The sequence below is a fragment of the Leptonotus elevatus genome, chromosome 4 (genome assembly GCF_054856555.1).
Source record: "Leptonotus elevatus isolate MCC_2025b chromosome 4, RoL_Lele_1.0, whole genome shotgun sequence".
NCBI classification, from domain to species: Eukaryota; Metazoa; Chordata; class Actinopteri; order Syngnathiformes; family Syngnathidae; genus Leptonotus; species Leptonotus elevatus.
This window is the reverse complement of record NC_141242.1, coordinates 19648711-19666336: the sequence shown is the minus strand read 5'-3', so window position 1 is coordinate 19666336 and position 17626 is coordinate 19648711. Positions and strand designations below refer to the sequence as shown.

General features: G+C 40.2%; 1 protein-coding gene across 9 annotated transcripts in view; it reads right to left on the bottom strand.

Annotated features, from left to right (window-relative positions):
- mical3a (microtubule associated monooxygenase, calponin and LIM domain containing 3a) overlaps window positions 1-17626 on the bottom strand; it is a 61573-nt gene that overhangs the window by 18318 nt on the left and 25629 nt on the right. For 2 of the 9 annotated variants that reach the window (XM_086074409.1, XM_086074410.1), the window contains 11 exons: window positions 11365-11551; window positions 10138-10238; window positions 9907-10000; window positions 6947-7142; window positions 6094-6293; window positions 5771-5863; window positions 5178-5315; window positions 2524-2598; window positions 2318-2431; window positions 2142-2224; window positions 33-2034 (listed from right to left, as the gene is read on the bottom strand). In XM_086074409.1, the coding sequence (XP_085930535.1) occupies window positions 33-2034; window positions 2142-2224; window positions 2318-2431; window positions 2524-2598; window positions 5178-5315; window positions 5771-5863; window positions 6094-6293; window positions 6947-7142; window positions 9907-10000; window positions 10138-10238; window positions 11365-11551 (3283 nt within the window). Of the gene's footprint in view, window positions 1-32; window positions 2035-2141; window positions 2225-2317; window positions 2432-2523; window positions 2599-4647; window positions 4711-5177; window positions 5316-5770; window positions 5864-6093; window positions 6294-6946; window positions 7143-9906; window positions 10001-10137; window positions 10239-11364; window positions 11552-11857; window positions 11966-13360; window positions 13460-13828; window positions 13943-14062; window positions 14168-14342; window positions 14457-14612; window positions 14676-15044; window positions 15159-17117; window positions 17202-17456; window positions 17553-17626 lie in introns of all 9 variants that reach the window. The other 7 variants (XM_086074411.1, XM_086074402.1, XM_086074403.1 and 4 more) reach the window with 7 other exon arrangements.

The following is a 17626-nucleotide window of genomic DNA, read 5'->3' as shown; positions in this document are numbered from 1 at the left end:
GCATTTTTTAGCCTCACAGCATCCATTTTTACCTGCGGACTTTCCAACAGGAGATGCTCTCTTCTTCCCAGAGTCCTGAGTGGTAGAGCTAGACGACGGCGTGCTGGGACACGACTTCTCATCTTTCTTCTTTTTGTCCTTTTTGTACCCTGAGAAGACAGCCTTCCACAAAGACTTGTGTTTGGGTGGTGTCTCTTCTGCACCTGAGAGCCGGCTACCGTCGTTTTTTGCCTTCTTCTCCTTTTTGTTTTTGCGGGGTGAGAAGAGAGAACTTCGTTTCTTGCTCTTACTCGTGGACGAGCTGTCAGAGGACGCCACGGAGCTGTCCAGACTCTTGTTGCTGCTGAAGAGACGCTCGGGTAGAGTCTCTGCCTTCTTTGATTCCAGAGCTTTTACAGCAGATGTATTTGGAGATACTGCAGACTTTTTACTTTTTCCACACACCTCTGGGGTGACACCCCAGGCTACTTTAGGTGAGGCAACCTCTTCTACGTTGGACTCTTTCATTTTAGTTAGCTGCATAGCCATTGCTTCTTTAAGAGCCTGACTCTTAATGGACTTTTCTCTTGCCCTTATCCTCTCCTCAGCTATCTCTTTGGCTTCTGGAGAGAAGTGAGTGGCCCTTTGCGCATTAGAGACTGGGTTGACAGGAATAATGGGTTTGCCGTTTTCCATTGCTAAAGCCAGGTGAAAGGGTGGTCTGTCTGCTCTGGCCTTGCTAGTAGGGGGCGTATAAAACGTATTCATGCTGGTCTCAGGCGTTCGCTCATCAAAGTTTTCCTCCTCATCATCAGCAAATGGAATTTCTTCCACTGTCTCCACAAAGGACTTCCTCAGCTCCTCTGATCGAGGCTTCTTCTTCTCCCTCATGATAACTAAAGATGTTTCTGCTAGCTCTGCTGGTGGCGACAACACTTTCCTGGGTGCAGGTTTGGGTGCAGATACAGGACTCAGTTGGGTTCGCTGTGCAGGAGCAGGAGTGTTTGTTTTTGGTGGTTCTTTGGCAAGCTCGCATGGAGGTTTTTCTGTCCCGTTGCTCCAAGAGACTTGGTGTTTCTGCTGCCTGACTACCGCAGGCGATTGATTAATAGGCACAGGTGGTGGTGGACTGGATGGTGGGGTGAGCATGATGGAGTCGGAGGTGGTAGAGCTGTCACTGTTTGCCATTTGTTTTGTTGCCATACTACCATTTAGGCCCAGACCTGAGCTGCTGCTAAATTCTTTTGTGTCAGGGACATTACGTTTACCATCCACAGGAGCAATTGGTGTAATGACTTGACCTTCAAGAGTGATGTTGAGTCTACGAATCACAGTGCGCCCCGTAAAAGCAGGTTTCTGGTCCTCTGACACATCCAGAGTCTGTTTCTTGGCAGAGGTGGAATCTTGTATTGGACTCTTAACACCACTCTTCTCCAATATTTTACTACTGCGGTCTAAAGGAGAAAGCCCAAGACTCTTTCGGATCTCGGCACTCTTTAACCAAAATTCCTCAATAATATCAGTCTTTTTTGACAAAGATTCATCTGTTGAGGAATCCTCAGACTCTGATGTGGCTCTCTCAGTTCTGGCCATGGGCGTTGATGTGATATTTGGAATAGGTTGAGTTCTGACAGGAGATTCAGATGCCACCGGTGATGAAGGTTCATGGCAGGGCAAAGGCTGTGCACATATTGGGGACAATGGGTTGCCCGTGAGAGGGCAAATTGATCGGTGAGGGTACACCGGGGATTTAGGTGGGCATGTTTCCGGTAGTGGGGCAGGCTGGGAACGTATTGGTGAGCTGTCCTGAGACTTTACAGGGAATTGGACAAGGGTTTCGACAATTCGATTAACTGGAGAGCTGGCAGGGGAGTTGGAAGGTGACTTGTTGAGAGGTGAGAAGGGAGCCTTCACAGAGGCAGCAGCTGGAGATGTAACAGGGGAAGGGTTGAAGAAAGGTGAAGGGCTCTTGGAAGCTGTTGATGTTGTTGTCCGCTCAACTTTTGATTCCTCACAAACCAATCGTTCTGGGGAAAAGTTGTCTGGAAACTTCACCTGAGAGTCAAAATATGTTTCTATTAACTGGAATTAAAGATAAGTCAAGACATTTTACACACAAACATGCACACACTTGTACAAAAAGTAATTTGGGATTATCTGACCTGTCTTTTGGGTTCCACTGCAGGTAAGACTGGTGATAGGACAACATAATCTTTTTTCGGTATGGTTTTAGTGCTGGATGGCCCTGAATTACATGAACAGCAAACATATTATTACTTTTGTCACATAAGAAACACATCCAAGTCCCAAGTCTTTTGGAATTATTGATGGCATGTACCAATATCTGAAGCCACTCCCACACTTTCAGAGGTTTCATCTTTGTCTGGAATAGCTCCACTGTGCAATGATGGGTGCAAACGTGCCTCAGCTTCAGCATCAGAGGGGATATCATCTAGAATTAAAATGTCATTAAAAAAGCAGTTCTTCAATTATTACAATTTGTGAACTTTTGACAAAAACTCAGTAATGCTTTTATCTACTCACCTTGGTCCATTTCTGTACCAGGTTCAATATCTGGACTATCTGCTTCTGCATCCAGATCATCATCCTCACATGGTTCTAGTGTGACAGAAATAATATAAAATAAGCCACAAGTCTTTTTGGTCAAAAACATTTGGTAACACAAAATACATTTAGCTTTTGTCTATCTGCTATATTTACAGTTGTTCAATTAGTCAGACATACTACAGCTGACGAGAAAAATATCCAGTCAGGGGAAAAAGAAAAACATTAATCAAGATGTAGAATGATGTTTTAAACTGACAAAAAAAAAACCTCTAAAATAAATCCTTGTGGAGTTTAAAATACATTACATAATTTTAACGTTAGTAAATAGAAACAAAGAGCAGAGTTACAGAGTAGCTTAAAAGAAAGTCATGCATCTTCCATTTGTAGTAAAAGAAAAAAAGAAAACCCAAACACTATAGCATGAGTTAAAATAAATCCTTGTGGAGTTTAAAATACATTACATAATTTTAACGTTAGTAAATAGAAACAAAGAGCAGAGTTACAGAGTAGCTTAAAAGAAAGTCATGCATCTTCCATTTGTAGTAAAAGAAAAAAAGAAAACCCAAACACTATAGCATGAGTTAGAGCAGGGATAGGCAACTGGCAGCCCATGGGCTGCACTAGGAGTGGCCTTGATTAATTTTTGAAAATTAAAAATATGCTAGCCCTAGCTACTGGACAGCTGAGTAGTTAGAAGTCCTTAGTTATTATTATTAACGGACATTGCTCACCAGAACCTGCACTATTGTGTATCAGAGAAGAACAAAGAGCAAGTTTACGGCTCCTCGTCAGGATGTCAGGTTAAAAAAAAAAGTGTCTTTCAGGTAAAAAGGCTATATGTTCAATCCGTCTACTTTCAAACACTATCAGCCATGAAAGATTTCAATCTAAATTGTCACTATTACACTAATCTCAAAAGTACACAAAAAAACCAATTTGTTTTCAAGTGGATAATGAGTTATTTATTTTTTGTCCTCCCTCTTTTATATATGCATTTGAGAATTAAAATATTAACACATTCACTCCCAGCCATTTTCACTGAAGCAATCCCCTTCACTCTGTTTTACTGGATTTTGACTGATTTTGCAAGTCCCACAGAATATTGTGTTCTATTGCTATAAAAATGTGGAACTTGTTAAAAGAAAGATTAGAGTCTCTTTGTTCATCAGAAAAAAAGTATATTTCTATCTGTTTCTGTTTTGCAGCAATTAGCATTAGAATTTTGCTAAGTTTCATCATTATTTCTTCATTTCTTCAACCGTTTTTTGTAGTTGAGAGGGTGCATCAAAGCCTTCTGTATGTTCTAGCATTAAAAAAAAGTATAAATACGTCTTTGGGACACTTAAAACATTTAAAATAGAATGTATATATGTTTTGAGGAGCAAATTATTTAAAACACTCTTCTGTACATTGGTTCAATAAAAAAATGGACACGTAGATATTTGGTCCTTATTTAAAAAGCCGTTTTTGTCATACCTAAGGTTAGAAAGTGTGCGGTCGTGTGTGGGCTCTCCCAGTAGTACTGATGAAAAATTCTGGCCCCCTCCATTATTTAAGTTGCCCATCCCTGAGTTAGAGGAGAAGCAGCGATGTATTAAATCGCATGAGCCTTTTATAAATGACGCTAGAATCCAAAAAATATCCGTCAATTTACACTCACGTTAACAATATTGGCTAAATTGTTAAAAGTGCCTGCAAATGGAGCATCCAATTTAAGCATCTTTCTGTAAAATATTTTAAACTGGTGATAAAACAAGTTTACATCATTGTAAACAAAACCAAATAATTTACACATCACCCATCAGGGCAGGAAATACTCAGTTGGCAGGAAGAGATAGCTACCTGTATCAGCAATGTGTTACAATAAAAGGACAACAAAAAGTAGAAAATAGACATTTCTGGTGTTTGAAAGGGTGAGAAGACAAGGTGAAAACAGTTCAGGAGTAGACCGCAAGAAAGATGAACTCTTGAGAATGGCAGCCTTCCAGCATGCTTGTGAGCGTGTGTCGTTTGTGCATGCTTCAACAGGCCAGCCAAAAGACAGCGATAGATATACGAGTCTTAGACGGGATGTCGTGATCCCTCGTAAGTCTGTGCTACCTCCAGACATTGAATCCAACCAGACTCGCACTGCTTCGTGCCGGGCAGATGTGTGGGCAGGGGCTACATTCAAACCAGAAGATACAGCTCAATGGGGGTGGGTGTCAGGGGAGAAACAGTAAAGTAACAGGACACATGGGAGAGAAAACACAACACAAAAGAACAAAGCAGAAATAAAACAAAAAATCAAAAATCAAAAAAATCAAAAACATTGACAAGAGGGTTACGTGGTATACTGGGATGGAGTCGAAGAACTATTTCACCCCAGAGGAACAACAATGACTGTAAAAGGAAAATTAAAAGATTGAGCACATAATTAGACATTCCAGGGGGGTGGGGGGGGGGGGGGGGGGTTGGAAGCAATGAGACACTGAACAAATGTAAAAACATTGAGTCGGGTTAGTCAGAGGGAGGCAGCTCCCCCCTCTGATGTAATCAGACACACTTTAATCCTTATTCCAGTGAGGTCGACTTGTCTAGGGTGGGCCCAGCAACACTTTCCCAGGTTTTGGCTCCTCTGGGTGTTTTACCTGTAGAGGAGAGCTGTGTGAGCTCAATGGGCTGGGAAGTTGAGGCCAGTTGGCCACCTCCATCTGTCTCAGAATCTTCAGCTGGAATCGCAAGAGGATCCAAAGGCTGTAGGACTTGTTGAATTTGTAGGTTCTTGGCTGAATGAGGGTGCCCGAGTATGTTTCAGTGTTGTATTTATATGCAGAACATGTGGGAAAAGTAGAGAAAAGGGAAAACAAGAGGACAGGAAAAGACAAGACAAAAATGACAGGGAAGAGAGAGGCACAGAGGAAGTTAGAATAAAGATAAAACATTGATAATAAAGGAAGCACAGCTGCATGCAATAGACTAAAATGCAAAAAAAGTCAAAACATCGAAAATTAAGGTAAAATAAGAACACTGTTAATATGTTAACCGATAATTTCAGCGCCTGGGGGAAAGCCTAGCATTATTTGATTAGTAATTAAAAGCCATACAAATGAAAATTATTTATTAGACGGTAAATGTATAGTTATATGTGTGAAATAAATGGCACACTCCTTGAAGAAGCAGGCCAAACCAGCTGGAGTTGGCACACTCATACAAAACTGCAAATACAACCACAAGCTGCTACCTTTAAAAGTACAAACATCATCTTCGTCTGTGAGGTACTTCTCCAGCCAAAGGCCTGACTGGAGCTCCCTGTCCCAGGGGCAGTAATCCCCCTCTGCCAGCGGGCCAAGGCAGAGGCCCCCGGGAAAAAAAAAAAATCATATAAAATATAAAAGAATGGAAAAGGTGGAAAAAGTAGGACACATTAAGGATAAGAAATGTTGAGACATTACACATGAAACAGATTTCAAATTAAGTTGGAACAGCTCGGAATGGTCTTGACTTGACAAAACAAATGTTAAGAGACAAATGGAGAAACAAATCACAATGAAGTCACAACTGTACCTTCACTTGATTCTTCATCGCCATCCTCCTCATCTGCCTCGTCCTCTACGTCAGAGTGGCCACCTCGAAGTTGGGCGTGAAGCTGTACTGCCTCCTTCCAAGGGACTCCTCCAAGGTCTGAAGGGCTTTGAAGTTGCTGCTCCTCCTCCACCTCCTGGTCATCTTGTTCATCCTCCTCCTCCATGTCTGAGTCTGAGCTACTGCAACAAAACAAATCAGGCAAGCGTTTCGTCTCAAAGTTGGTTCAACATTGAGCATCTTCCACTGTCACTGTCAGTAATACTATTTACATTTAGTCCACGTAGGGTGACATGATCCATGTTCTACACGCAAACACAGATGAATTCTAATTAAAAAACGGAGTATTTTCCGCTGACAAACCAGCAATAAAAGCAGACCTGGAAAGGACATTTGGGAAAGGATGCTCTTCATCAACGCATGATCTCTTATTTTTGACAGTAGCCTATCCAATATGGCTGAAATAGCTGAAATTAAAAAGTCAAATAAGGGTAATCCTGATCCCCTCTATGCTATTCACTTGTAACAGATTGTCTTGAAGATCTCTGTTATAGCCTATTACAGTACTAAACTCCTTTTTGGAACACTTTTCTATTTCATTTATTCATTTATTGTTCCTGTCGTTGGGGTTTTGCATGGCCTACGATCTTCAATCATTTTGGTATGATAGATTTTATGACAGCTGGTTTATGTGTATTTATACTTATGATTGAGTTTCACTTTGCTTTATACATGCTTTGGTTACAGTATTTTGGAAGCATGTGCTTTTAAAGGTGCTATTATTATCTGAACGTGCTTTGGAAAAAATGATGTGTACCTTAATATTCCATCTTACCTGGAGCCTAGATCGATGCCTGTGGCTTTATCAAGCACATTGCTGAGATTATGCTCGGCCAGTGTTTCTTCTGGCACCTCCTCCAGCTCCTCTTCCCTTTGCAGAGACAGTCGGTAGTTCTCCAGCTCAATTCGTTCGGGTGTTCCACGAAGCCGCTTTGCTAGGCTTGGCTCCTGTAGGCCATTGGCTTCCAGTACTGCGGTTGAGAAGAAGAATGAAGAGAGACACCCCATGTGAAATATCAGTGTTCCAGAAGGGCATGAAGATAAAGTACAGTCGACCCCTGCTATTAACAGGAGATAGGTACCGGGTCCGCCTACGAATAGCAAGCCGATACCAGTGCCGGCTGACCTCGTGGACATTTTATGATCAGGAAATAGAAATTAGAAGAATAGAACATTTATATTAATTTCATGTAATTTAGGGGAAAATTCTACATTGAGATAGATATACAGGTGTAGGTCTGTCTTTAAAATGATGTCAGAATTTTTGGGGGGGAAATTTTATGCATCAAAAGTACTCAAGAGTTGCGTACTTTTACTGATAACGGTTTTGAACATCCATATTTATAATGATTAATTAATTGCTATAAAAAGAAAAAAAATTATACCAATGAAATCTTTAAAGAAAATCCTGATGAACATCCAATGTTTTCCCTGAAAAAAAGGGGAGAAACCCAAAAAAACAAAAAATTAAAAATATTGAAAAAATAATTGCGGAAATGCAAATATGCAGGACTATGCGGGGGTTGACTGTACAGCAGACAATTTAAAGAAAATGCTGATGAACATTCAATGTTTTCCCTGAAAAAAGGGGGGAAACTGGGGGAGACACCAAAAAAACAAAAACAAAAAATATTTTAAAATATTGGGAAAAAAATCAGCGGAAATGCAAATATGCAGGAGTATGCGGAGGTTGACTGCACAGCAGACAATCTGGTCAGTCTAAGAAGCAACGTTGCTGTTAACAAAGCAAATGTTGCCGTAACAAAAACAACCTAATTATGTGTATTTCTAAATAGCTCTCCATAGGAAAGAATGAATCCAGTGTGTGTGTGTGCGTGTTTGTGTGTGCGTGTGTGCAATATGTGTGTGCAAATTCACACAAAACAAATCCACCCACAGTTTCTGACAAGTTATCAGCATTCACCGCCACAATGGCTCCACAAACTTGTATATGCACACAAGACAAAGTGACAAAAAGACACTGATAATTAAATCTATAACTGAATTTATTGAATTTGATATTATTTCTAAAACAAATATTAGCAAACATATACAGCACAGCACATCATTGGTACATGGTGGGTGCTTTGCCTTTTTCCCATCCTGAGAAGCAACTCCAAAATATTTATTTTTCTTACTTGTGAATCATACTAAAATGTAACTTTAAAGATGCGCCATTTATCCATCCACTGATTTGAGCAGGAATAAAACTTCATGAGCACTGACAGAGAATGTGTAACTAGATTGTGTTTAGGAAGTTGTTCATCATTCTTATTTTCTTAGTTTGTTTCAATTGATCTTATCCTGTCATCTGAACAAATCCAGACCACTTTCAGTAATATCTACATACTTGACAGAATTATTAAACCATGATATAACTACATTTCCAAAGAAGCAAAATTATGTCTGCTCAAAGTGAAACCTCAAATGCCAGCTTTTCAGTGATTTACTTAAGGAACATTTGTTGTGTTATAAGATACTAACTAGTTAGTGGGCTACTACATTCATTTTGCACACTTGAATTACTTTACAGATAATTAAAAAATGTCGGGTTGGATAAGTTCATATTGTTATATTATTTAAACCAACAGTCAACCTGTACCTTTACACTCGCCACATACTGCAACAGGCCTAACTTTAGTCCCAATGGGTCCAAATCCTCTACTCTGCACTAAACATCTACTACTATGTTCATAAATGCAATGCTGAGAGTGCTGCACGAATTAAAAAGAGAGGTTGTTGGATACAGTAGAAGATGGCAGTAGAGAAGGTCCAATTGTAGGCAATAAATAAAGCACAGCAGCACAGCTAGTAGTTCTAAGATGCTCTGAAAGGTGGGGTAAAGGTAAAGCTCACAAAAGCACTGAAACAGGCACTTGGTCACAGTAAAGTAAGTCTACTAGTCTAGTAGGTTGGTAGATTATAGTAAAAGTGCGTTACTGTTCCACAGAGAAACATTAGCGAGCAGGCTCTAAGAGAAATGCGTCACACAGGAGAGCTTAAAGTGAGCAGTCACAGGCAACTAGTGGATACATTCACAGAAAAGTCTGGATAAAGGCTCTTCTTTATAACAAAGGCATGCCAAAAGAGTGAGCCTTGCTGCCAAGGTGCTAGGATTAAATAATAATTATTATTATTTTTACATATATTTAACATTTCTGCCTTGAGAAGATTACTAAAGAAAATGATTCAACTCTTTTTGATTTTCAAGCCAAGAAAAAATAAGTCGTTTAAGATGCACCATTCACTTTCAAAATAATGCCGCCAGAGTGCTTCTGCTGCTTGCGCAAATATAAAAAAATGACTGCAGATGTTAACATAACAAATGATGCATCTTAAAGGTATAAATCATTCACTGAGACAAATGAATCACACTATTTACACAAACACTCTGCAAGCATAGAGTCAATACAATCAATCACAGGAGAACGTGTGAAAGATTAACCTATGTAGTCCCATGGAAGTTAGTCAGGAAGATAAAGAAAGGAGAGAAGGGAACTAAAAGGGGGAGAGGAGGGCCATGCTAGAGGAAGTTGAGCAGGGCATTGATAGTGAAACAGCAGAGGAGATAGATGCAGTAGCTACACAGGAAGGGAGAGTCGAGGGGGTTGTGCGCCACCTGGTGGCACGTCCAAGAAAGTGTGCGGCAGATGGAACGCAGAGAGACTCCGCAACCCATGGCCATGCCCACATGGCAGGGCACAGCGGCCAATGCAAGAGAGGAAAGTCGGGTACCTGAGGGCCGGATATCAGTTGAGGGGCCTGCCACTGCCATCGCCCTTCCAGGGGCATCCACCATCGCCGCAGGAGTTGGGGACTCCTGGTTCTCCTGTGACGGTTAAAAGATTAATGGTTGATATAAGCCACAAGCCATAGTATTGAAAGATCTTATGTCTCCATTGAACTGCAAAAACACTATTTGCATTTTTCTTCACTTTTTACCTACAATTCAGAGGAATTTAATACCTTAGATGTGGTTGGAGCTGAGGAGGGAGAAGGCGCGGGTCTCTTTCTTTGTCCATAGCCAGACAGACGATAACAGTAGTGTGGCTTGCAGTAAAATTTACCTGCAGATAAAAATGAACAAATGAACGTTTGAAAATGTACACTACATTCATGCATAACCGACAGGCTTTGTTGTCATTTGGGATCGGGGAGGAGAGACAAGAAAGAAATCAGAATTTGGCATCAAACGCAACATGTGCTGCTATTTGTGCATCTAGCAAAATGAGATAGGTCTTAAAATGTTCACTTCTGCTCTAGGGATGGTAGCCACCAGCTTGTTTTTAAAAAGGGCTTAAGTGACTGAAAATGAGAAAAGGGTAAGGGCAAGGAGAGGCCCTGTGCTGGGTACTTGAGGTTTCAAGTAACATGACATGCTATTTTGTTGCTGTGCCTCATTAAAACACACCAAAACGATATAGACGGGTCAAAACGAATATGCAAGCAAATACAGGTGCTCTGCCAGCCTCTTATGATGGTCTTTTTGGGGGGATTTATTTTCATTCTATTCTATTAAATTAAGTAAAAAGATGCACAAAAAACATGGATAAAGAGGCCTACTGTCCATCAATTTTTATCAGCGAGTATGTACAATGTATATATAAATATAATTATATTGATTTAGTTCATAATGAAAACGGAAATGCGCCTGTGTTAAAGGAAATGCCATAAAGCTGGGAAAGGTGTGCAACGTTTGACACTCGCCACTTGTGTCTCTTTTCCTGGGAAAGGAGCAATTGTTGCTGTCTGGCAACTGGCCAGTATTTAATGTGTGACACCAGACGCTGGTGCTGATGTCATCATGCATTCAATTGCCTCAGTGTCGGATGTCAGTGTGTGAAAGCACACAACTGTAGCGATATTCCACATACGAAATGTTTCTGTGCAAACGGCAAATACTTTCTGTTGGGGATCTGATGTTGCAATTTTGCAGGATCTAAGTGAAAAAGAAGCTTGAATAGATAACTTTTCCCCTTAATATAAATGGTTCATTTCAAAAATAAATTTAATCTCATCTCTCCCGCTAATGGACATAAAGCGCATCGTTAATATATGTAATCAGCATACCTTGGGTAGAAATGAAATATCTTTTTTTTCATGTTTTTTTATATCATCAAGTGGTTATAGATAACCTCTTTTACATAAAGGTGGGCTCAGAGCATAAATTGGACTCATCAGGTTTAGCCTTACCATCTTCTACGTCGAAGGCATAGGAGGACAGTCGGAGTGTGGTGCCACAGTAATCGCACTTGAAGCAGCTGCGATGGAAGAATTTGCCTTCTGCGCTCAGTCTCTCCATCACATACACTCGCTTCAGACAGAAAAAGCAAACATCGCTGCCTCCGATATTGACGGGGAAATCTTTTCTGAGGGAGCCCTGTGGAAAGAAATTGTAACCAATCAGTAACAGGAAACGTTTAAGCAACAGAGGGAGGTTATATATGATGATATCAAGGCCCGGACTCACACACCCAGCCACTTCAGAAATGTGCTGACACAAAGTGTAAAGTAAAATCTCATTATTCATTACCATCCAAAAGGAGGTACAAACAAAGCACTATCACAGACTGCTGATACTTGTTGAATCCGTGTTTATTATTGCAGCAACAACTGACTCACTACTACACACTATAGGCAGATCTATGCAGACATGTGCCATTGATCACGGGGACAGCAAGCTTACCAAATCTCTTTTCTCAGGTAATCGTTTGGGCTCTTCCTGTGATTGAAGCTGATTGGCTATCTGCTCAGCCAATGAGCTAACTCCCCCTGTGTACATCCTTACATAGTGCTATGAAAAGTATTACAGGGAGAAAAATAAGAAAGTGATGCAGGAAAATGAAGACCACATGAAAAGGGGATACAGATAAGGAGGAAGGAGCACTCAGCACAACAGAAACAGGGACATGCAAGCAACGGTGTAACTCGAGAAACTTAAACTTGAAAAACATATGCTCCCAGTTAAAGCACAATTATTAGTGGTTTAGGTGTGCTGACAACGATATCCAAACACTAACTAATCAAAGTAAAGCAATATCCAAATAGGATAACTGCTTAATGTATACTTACGAAATAATGAGTAAAGACAACAAATCACAGTGGCTTTAAATGTGTTTACTAAGTTACCTGTGTTGCTGTATTACTGCACTGCTACTGAAGACTACTACAAATTCACTAGGAATGGGAATGACCAACTGATTTTTAATCTCACAATGTTTTCATGTGGAATCCTGCCATCCGCTGGTATGTGCGAATGTATGTTACGATTGCCTTACTAATTTGATACTTGACAGCAACCACCAGACACCATCATCCATCGCAACCATGACTAATTCACTGCCAGTCAAACAGTAAGTTAACAGGAAGAGGAGGTTCGGTATAAGAATTAAAAAAAAATTTCCAGTGTCTGTAATATAAAAAAATTATACTAAATGTGCTAACACAACAGACTGGTGTGAAGTCAAGCAAGAGGAGCGAGGTTACTCAGTTGATCGATGTTTGCATGTCCTTAGAGAAAGGCCCCATAGACATCAAGGGGAGACAGCTCACTCAGTAAATGTGTCTATGGAGCTTCTTTTAGAATGATAGTGTGTGAACTTTTTTTTAAATCTGCTAAGGATAAGAAGATGATCATTGATCCCCCTCACCCAGCTGGCTCCTAAAACTCCTTCTTTCGAAATAAAATCTCGAATGAGAAAGCGAATAAGATATCTCACTTCAGGGACAGCAACTATCCAGAGGCTTTAGGTTGCTTGAACCCTGATAAAGATGCACACGAAATGCAGGCACAGAGCTGCGTGCAGCAGAAAGCACTTTTGAAGTTTTATTCAGCCTTTGTGCTGGCAATACAATGTGTGAATGTTCTTGTCTGTGGCACTTGTCAGCTTGGGATGCTGCCAGGCTTCTTTTAAGGAATAAATGAAACTATTAAGAGTTTAAAGCAATATTATTTTTGATATTTTCAGTTAAAACTCACACACATGCACACACACAACTATCTGCAAAAGTACTTACAATATTAGATAATTGATTAAAGACTGAAGCAAACAACAATACAATGTTGCTAAATAGTTAATATATAACACAAGCAGACCAGGGTAACTTTCAAATAACAGACAATTTCTTGAGTAGTGTGTGTTAGCGTCAATATACACTGCATTTCCTCTTCAAAGCCATTACCAGCTACCTGTCTTAAGTTGTCAGAAGAAAGAGAAGAATCAGTGGCATTTTGGGTTCGGGCCAGGTGCCATTGTTCCATGAAAAAATTTGAAGGTTTTTTCTTAGGCTCCATGACAATTGGGGGAAGAAATGAAAACATTTTTGTTTAAGTAGTGCATCTCAAGATTAATCTGGGACATGTTTAGTTCCCAGATGGTTATCTTGCATAGTGTGTTCTTCTACTCAACTGGAACCATTTTTATTTCTAATACTGTGCAGTCTTATCTAAGCAACTAAATGTTGCATTTATTTGCTCAACAGTACAGAAAAATTGCCTTTCCAAAATTTTTTTACACAAGAGCTATTCAATAATGACATGCATGTTTAACCAACCTAAGATTAATACTGGCGCAAAAAGGTAATTATCCCTCAGAAATAGTGTCAATGTGCATCAATATTTAAAAATAAAAATCATAAATGTAAATTCACGTTTCACCTTGGGTCCAGTTGACTTGCCTTCCAATTGAGAAGCAAGTTGCTCGGCCCTCTCTTGAATACTAAGTACATATAAGGGCATTGGGACAGCAGAACACAAAGACTTTGCTGGATTCTGCAGGGGAATAACCAATGTATGATTCCATTTAAGAACATTTTAAATTAGCTTTTGCATTTTCAGCCATTTTCTACGTTTCAACATTTGTTATATTGCGGCTGCTCGAAAAAAGCTAACCTTTCTACAAGACTCAGATGAGGAGAGTGACGAGCTTGGGTGCTCAGAGATGCCACGGGACAAATACCACTGCTCTAAAAAGAAACGGGATGGCTTTTTCTTTGGCTTCAGAGATAAGAAAGTTGAAAGGGGGGAATTAGAGGATTAGAATGTGCAAATACTACACTGTAAACATCAGCATCAAAAATGTTTTGCAGTCTGTAAGCATTAGGTATCTGGAGTTATCTTACACTTGAAAATTAAGTTTAATAGTCACAGCAGGGCCATGCAAAGTGTTCACCTTTGGTGGCTTGTCTTTTTTTCCCTTAAACTTGGAGATAAGGCGATCAGCCCTCTCCTGTATACCCGGTACATGGATAGGTCCTGGATCGTTCAGGTGCAAAGGCTTCCACTCCTGTGCATGAAACTCCATTAAAACCTGACACCAATGGCCTACAATTCACCATGTAACTTGGTCATTATTGAGTACATCTTAATCTTGCCACAAAAGGTTTGGTCTGATTCAAAACAAAAAATTATGAAAAGGTGTGTATCCAAGCAGTCATGTTACCCCGTAATTCACAGGTTTCTCGTAGTATTCAAGCTCCTCTTCGTCCGAAGTGACACCCAAATACTTGAAGGCAAAGATAATTTGGCTGGATGAATACTTGTTTCCATTAAGCAGAAATAGTTTAACTAAAGGAGTTGTGCGTGCTATTTCAGTACACAGCATGATTGTGATTGATTATCAACATTTACCCCAAAACCCTGCACTTATATATGAGTATATATTTAGGCTGCATAATGTCATATGACGACAGGAAAGCAAGCACGAGCGCACTATTCTAGAATTACACAGGAAACGTATACACCAAAGAGGTCACGTCTAAACTGACAACGGGCATCAACAAGTTGAAAGCGAGTTGGGGTAAAGTAGATGGCTCTACCGAGGATTTGTGGCAGGCAGACTACAAATGCACAAAAGCAGCAGAATGTGTGTCACCTCAGTGTGGAGAGAGAGCGAAGAAGTGGAGGATGAGGAAGAAAGGAGCAGAATGGTTTTCTTTGGGCAGCTCCGAAAGCCCGAGTTGGCTGCTTGGTCGGCAACACTTCTGGCCTTGAGGGACGAGGAACAGCAGATTCAGCATCAAGATGATGAGGACGATGATGACGAGATGACTAAATTAGTTTCTTGCTTCTCATCAATACCATTCAACAATGAACTACATCATTTAACAACTCATTATAAACTAATTATTTCAATTGATTAAAGGCCTTAGAGTGGCTTCTCAAAGCTATTGATTAGTTTCACCAATTCCATGACAGCCATGTGGACACACGCACGCACGCACAAACCAACAGCAGTAGCAATATAAACTGTGAGGAGATAAACATCTAGAAAGTTTAGCTGAGGGTTTAGAACACAGAAGAATAAATTGTATTGTATGCTTTAAATTAATGGCAGAGGTGAAAACTGAATCTAGGGCTAAAACTACAAGGCAAAGGCAACGAAATGTAAAAAGAAGGTGTGCTTATCTGTGGATGCTGAAATGATAATCTTTTATCACTAATCATTTTATGGAAGCAATGCGTCCCGTGTAGCTTCCTGAAGTGTGACATTTTGAATTTAAAAATGCAGTCTTAAAACTATACTACTGTATTTTTAGGTGCAGCGTTGGGTGACCCTAAAGTTTCCACAAAAAAAACACATATTGCTCTTTCCCATTATTGAGACTTTTTAGGTCAATATTTACTGAATTCTTGAGACCACCCTGCCCTAGAAAACAACTATTGAGGTCATTTTTATATGCCCCAAATTACTAATAATCGAAAATTGCAAACTGACCAAAACCCAAATACTAACCTCAACCATCATCCAAGCAGTGTCCCTCTGCTAGGGACATGTGGTACTGCACCCATCCCACTCATTTCTATCTTTTGACCCAAACTTTTGACCCCATTGACGTAGATGCTCAGAACCAATGTGGTGTTCCTCCTGTTACTGTTGGGGGAGATTTCGTACAACACGCTATGAGGGGTCGGATTTTGGGGCAAGGACCTATGTGGTCGTTTTAATTGGAGAGCTTGTTGGAATTCTTGACATTGAAAGTTGACAGGGGTCTGTTATTGGATCTTAAATCAACGTAACATGAAGAAAGGTGCGAAAGGGGGATTTCTAAGACGGAATTTTGGCGCTGATGTGTTTTCAAATTAATGTGACTTTGTTCAATAACTAATGCACTGAAGATACTGGTGAAACTGCCATGATTTTGTTTCTTTTGTGGAAGATACTGTAAAAAATTATCATTATTTTATCCGAAATATGTCGCTGAAAATGGTTGCAAATGAAAACAGAGCAAAAAATAAAATGCTTATTGTAAATATTCATTCCAGGGATGGGCAAACTTGGTCCTTGAGTGCCGGAGTCCTGCAGGTTTTGAATGTTTCCTTTCTCCAACATAGCTGATATATGATCAGCTCATCAGCAAGCTCTGCATGAGCCTGATAACGATCCTGTTGATTGGAATTAGCTGCGTTGGCGCAGGGAAACTTCTAAAACCTGCAGAACTTAAAACAATATTATTATTATTTTTTTTTGTAAGACAACATAGCAGACAGACAATTCTTGCCCTAAATTTGAATAATTGCCACTGTGCTTATTTTCACGCTATTGTGTGTATTTGAGAGAATTAATCAATATCCAAGCAGTTTGGGAAGATACTGTATTTGTTACTGTCTGGCTTCTGATTATATATTCACTGTATAAGATACATGGAATCTGTTCAACTCAAGGTTCCTTTTGCAAACCAATTCACTGCACACACAAAAAAACCATTTGGATTTACTTAATACTTACAGTTGCGCGGATTAGAATGTGTTAAGCTAAAATATATTATTTGATTATTTTGAGGAAAAATAGGGGACAGTTACATCAATGTCCCTACATTTTCCTTATCAGTACCAGTACTTGGTGTGTGTTTTTCTCCAGTGTGTTTAGGGCAAGGTGAAACTGGACTTTTGGGACTTGAAAGGGTTGAGGGATGGAGAACTACTAGAGCAGGACCACTAATCATACCTGCTCCCCTCTGTTGGGCAGCGTCTGACACTTGACCTTTTCTTTGTAGCGAATGCTCAGCTGCTCTTGCTGCTGTGTGCGTCTCTGAACCAGGACAGAAGAGGCAAGGGGGAAAGACTCTCACATTTTCTTTTTTTTTTTTTAACACCACGCACCAAATATTCAGTCACTTGTTTTAGTAGTTCCGTGAGTAATACCAGAGATTTGCAACGCAACTACAGAGTGGCTCACACAAGTTCAAATCTAGTTTAATGCAGATATGACACATGACAGGGGAGTATTGTTAGTTGATGAGTCTCATAGGGTGTCAAAACTGAGGAGGAAGGTCCACTTTTTTACCTTTCTCCAAGCTGGTACAGGTGCTAGACGCATTGGCTCGAGGGGTTTGGATGGGGATGGGTGCAAAATACAGTCCAGATTGGGTAGAGAGTCCCCCTTTGTGGTTGTGTAAAGATGAAGAATAGCGGTCGGCAAAGGCGTAAAAAGGCATGCAAGCCGTCATGGAACAA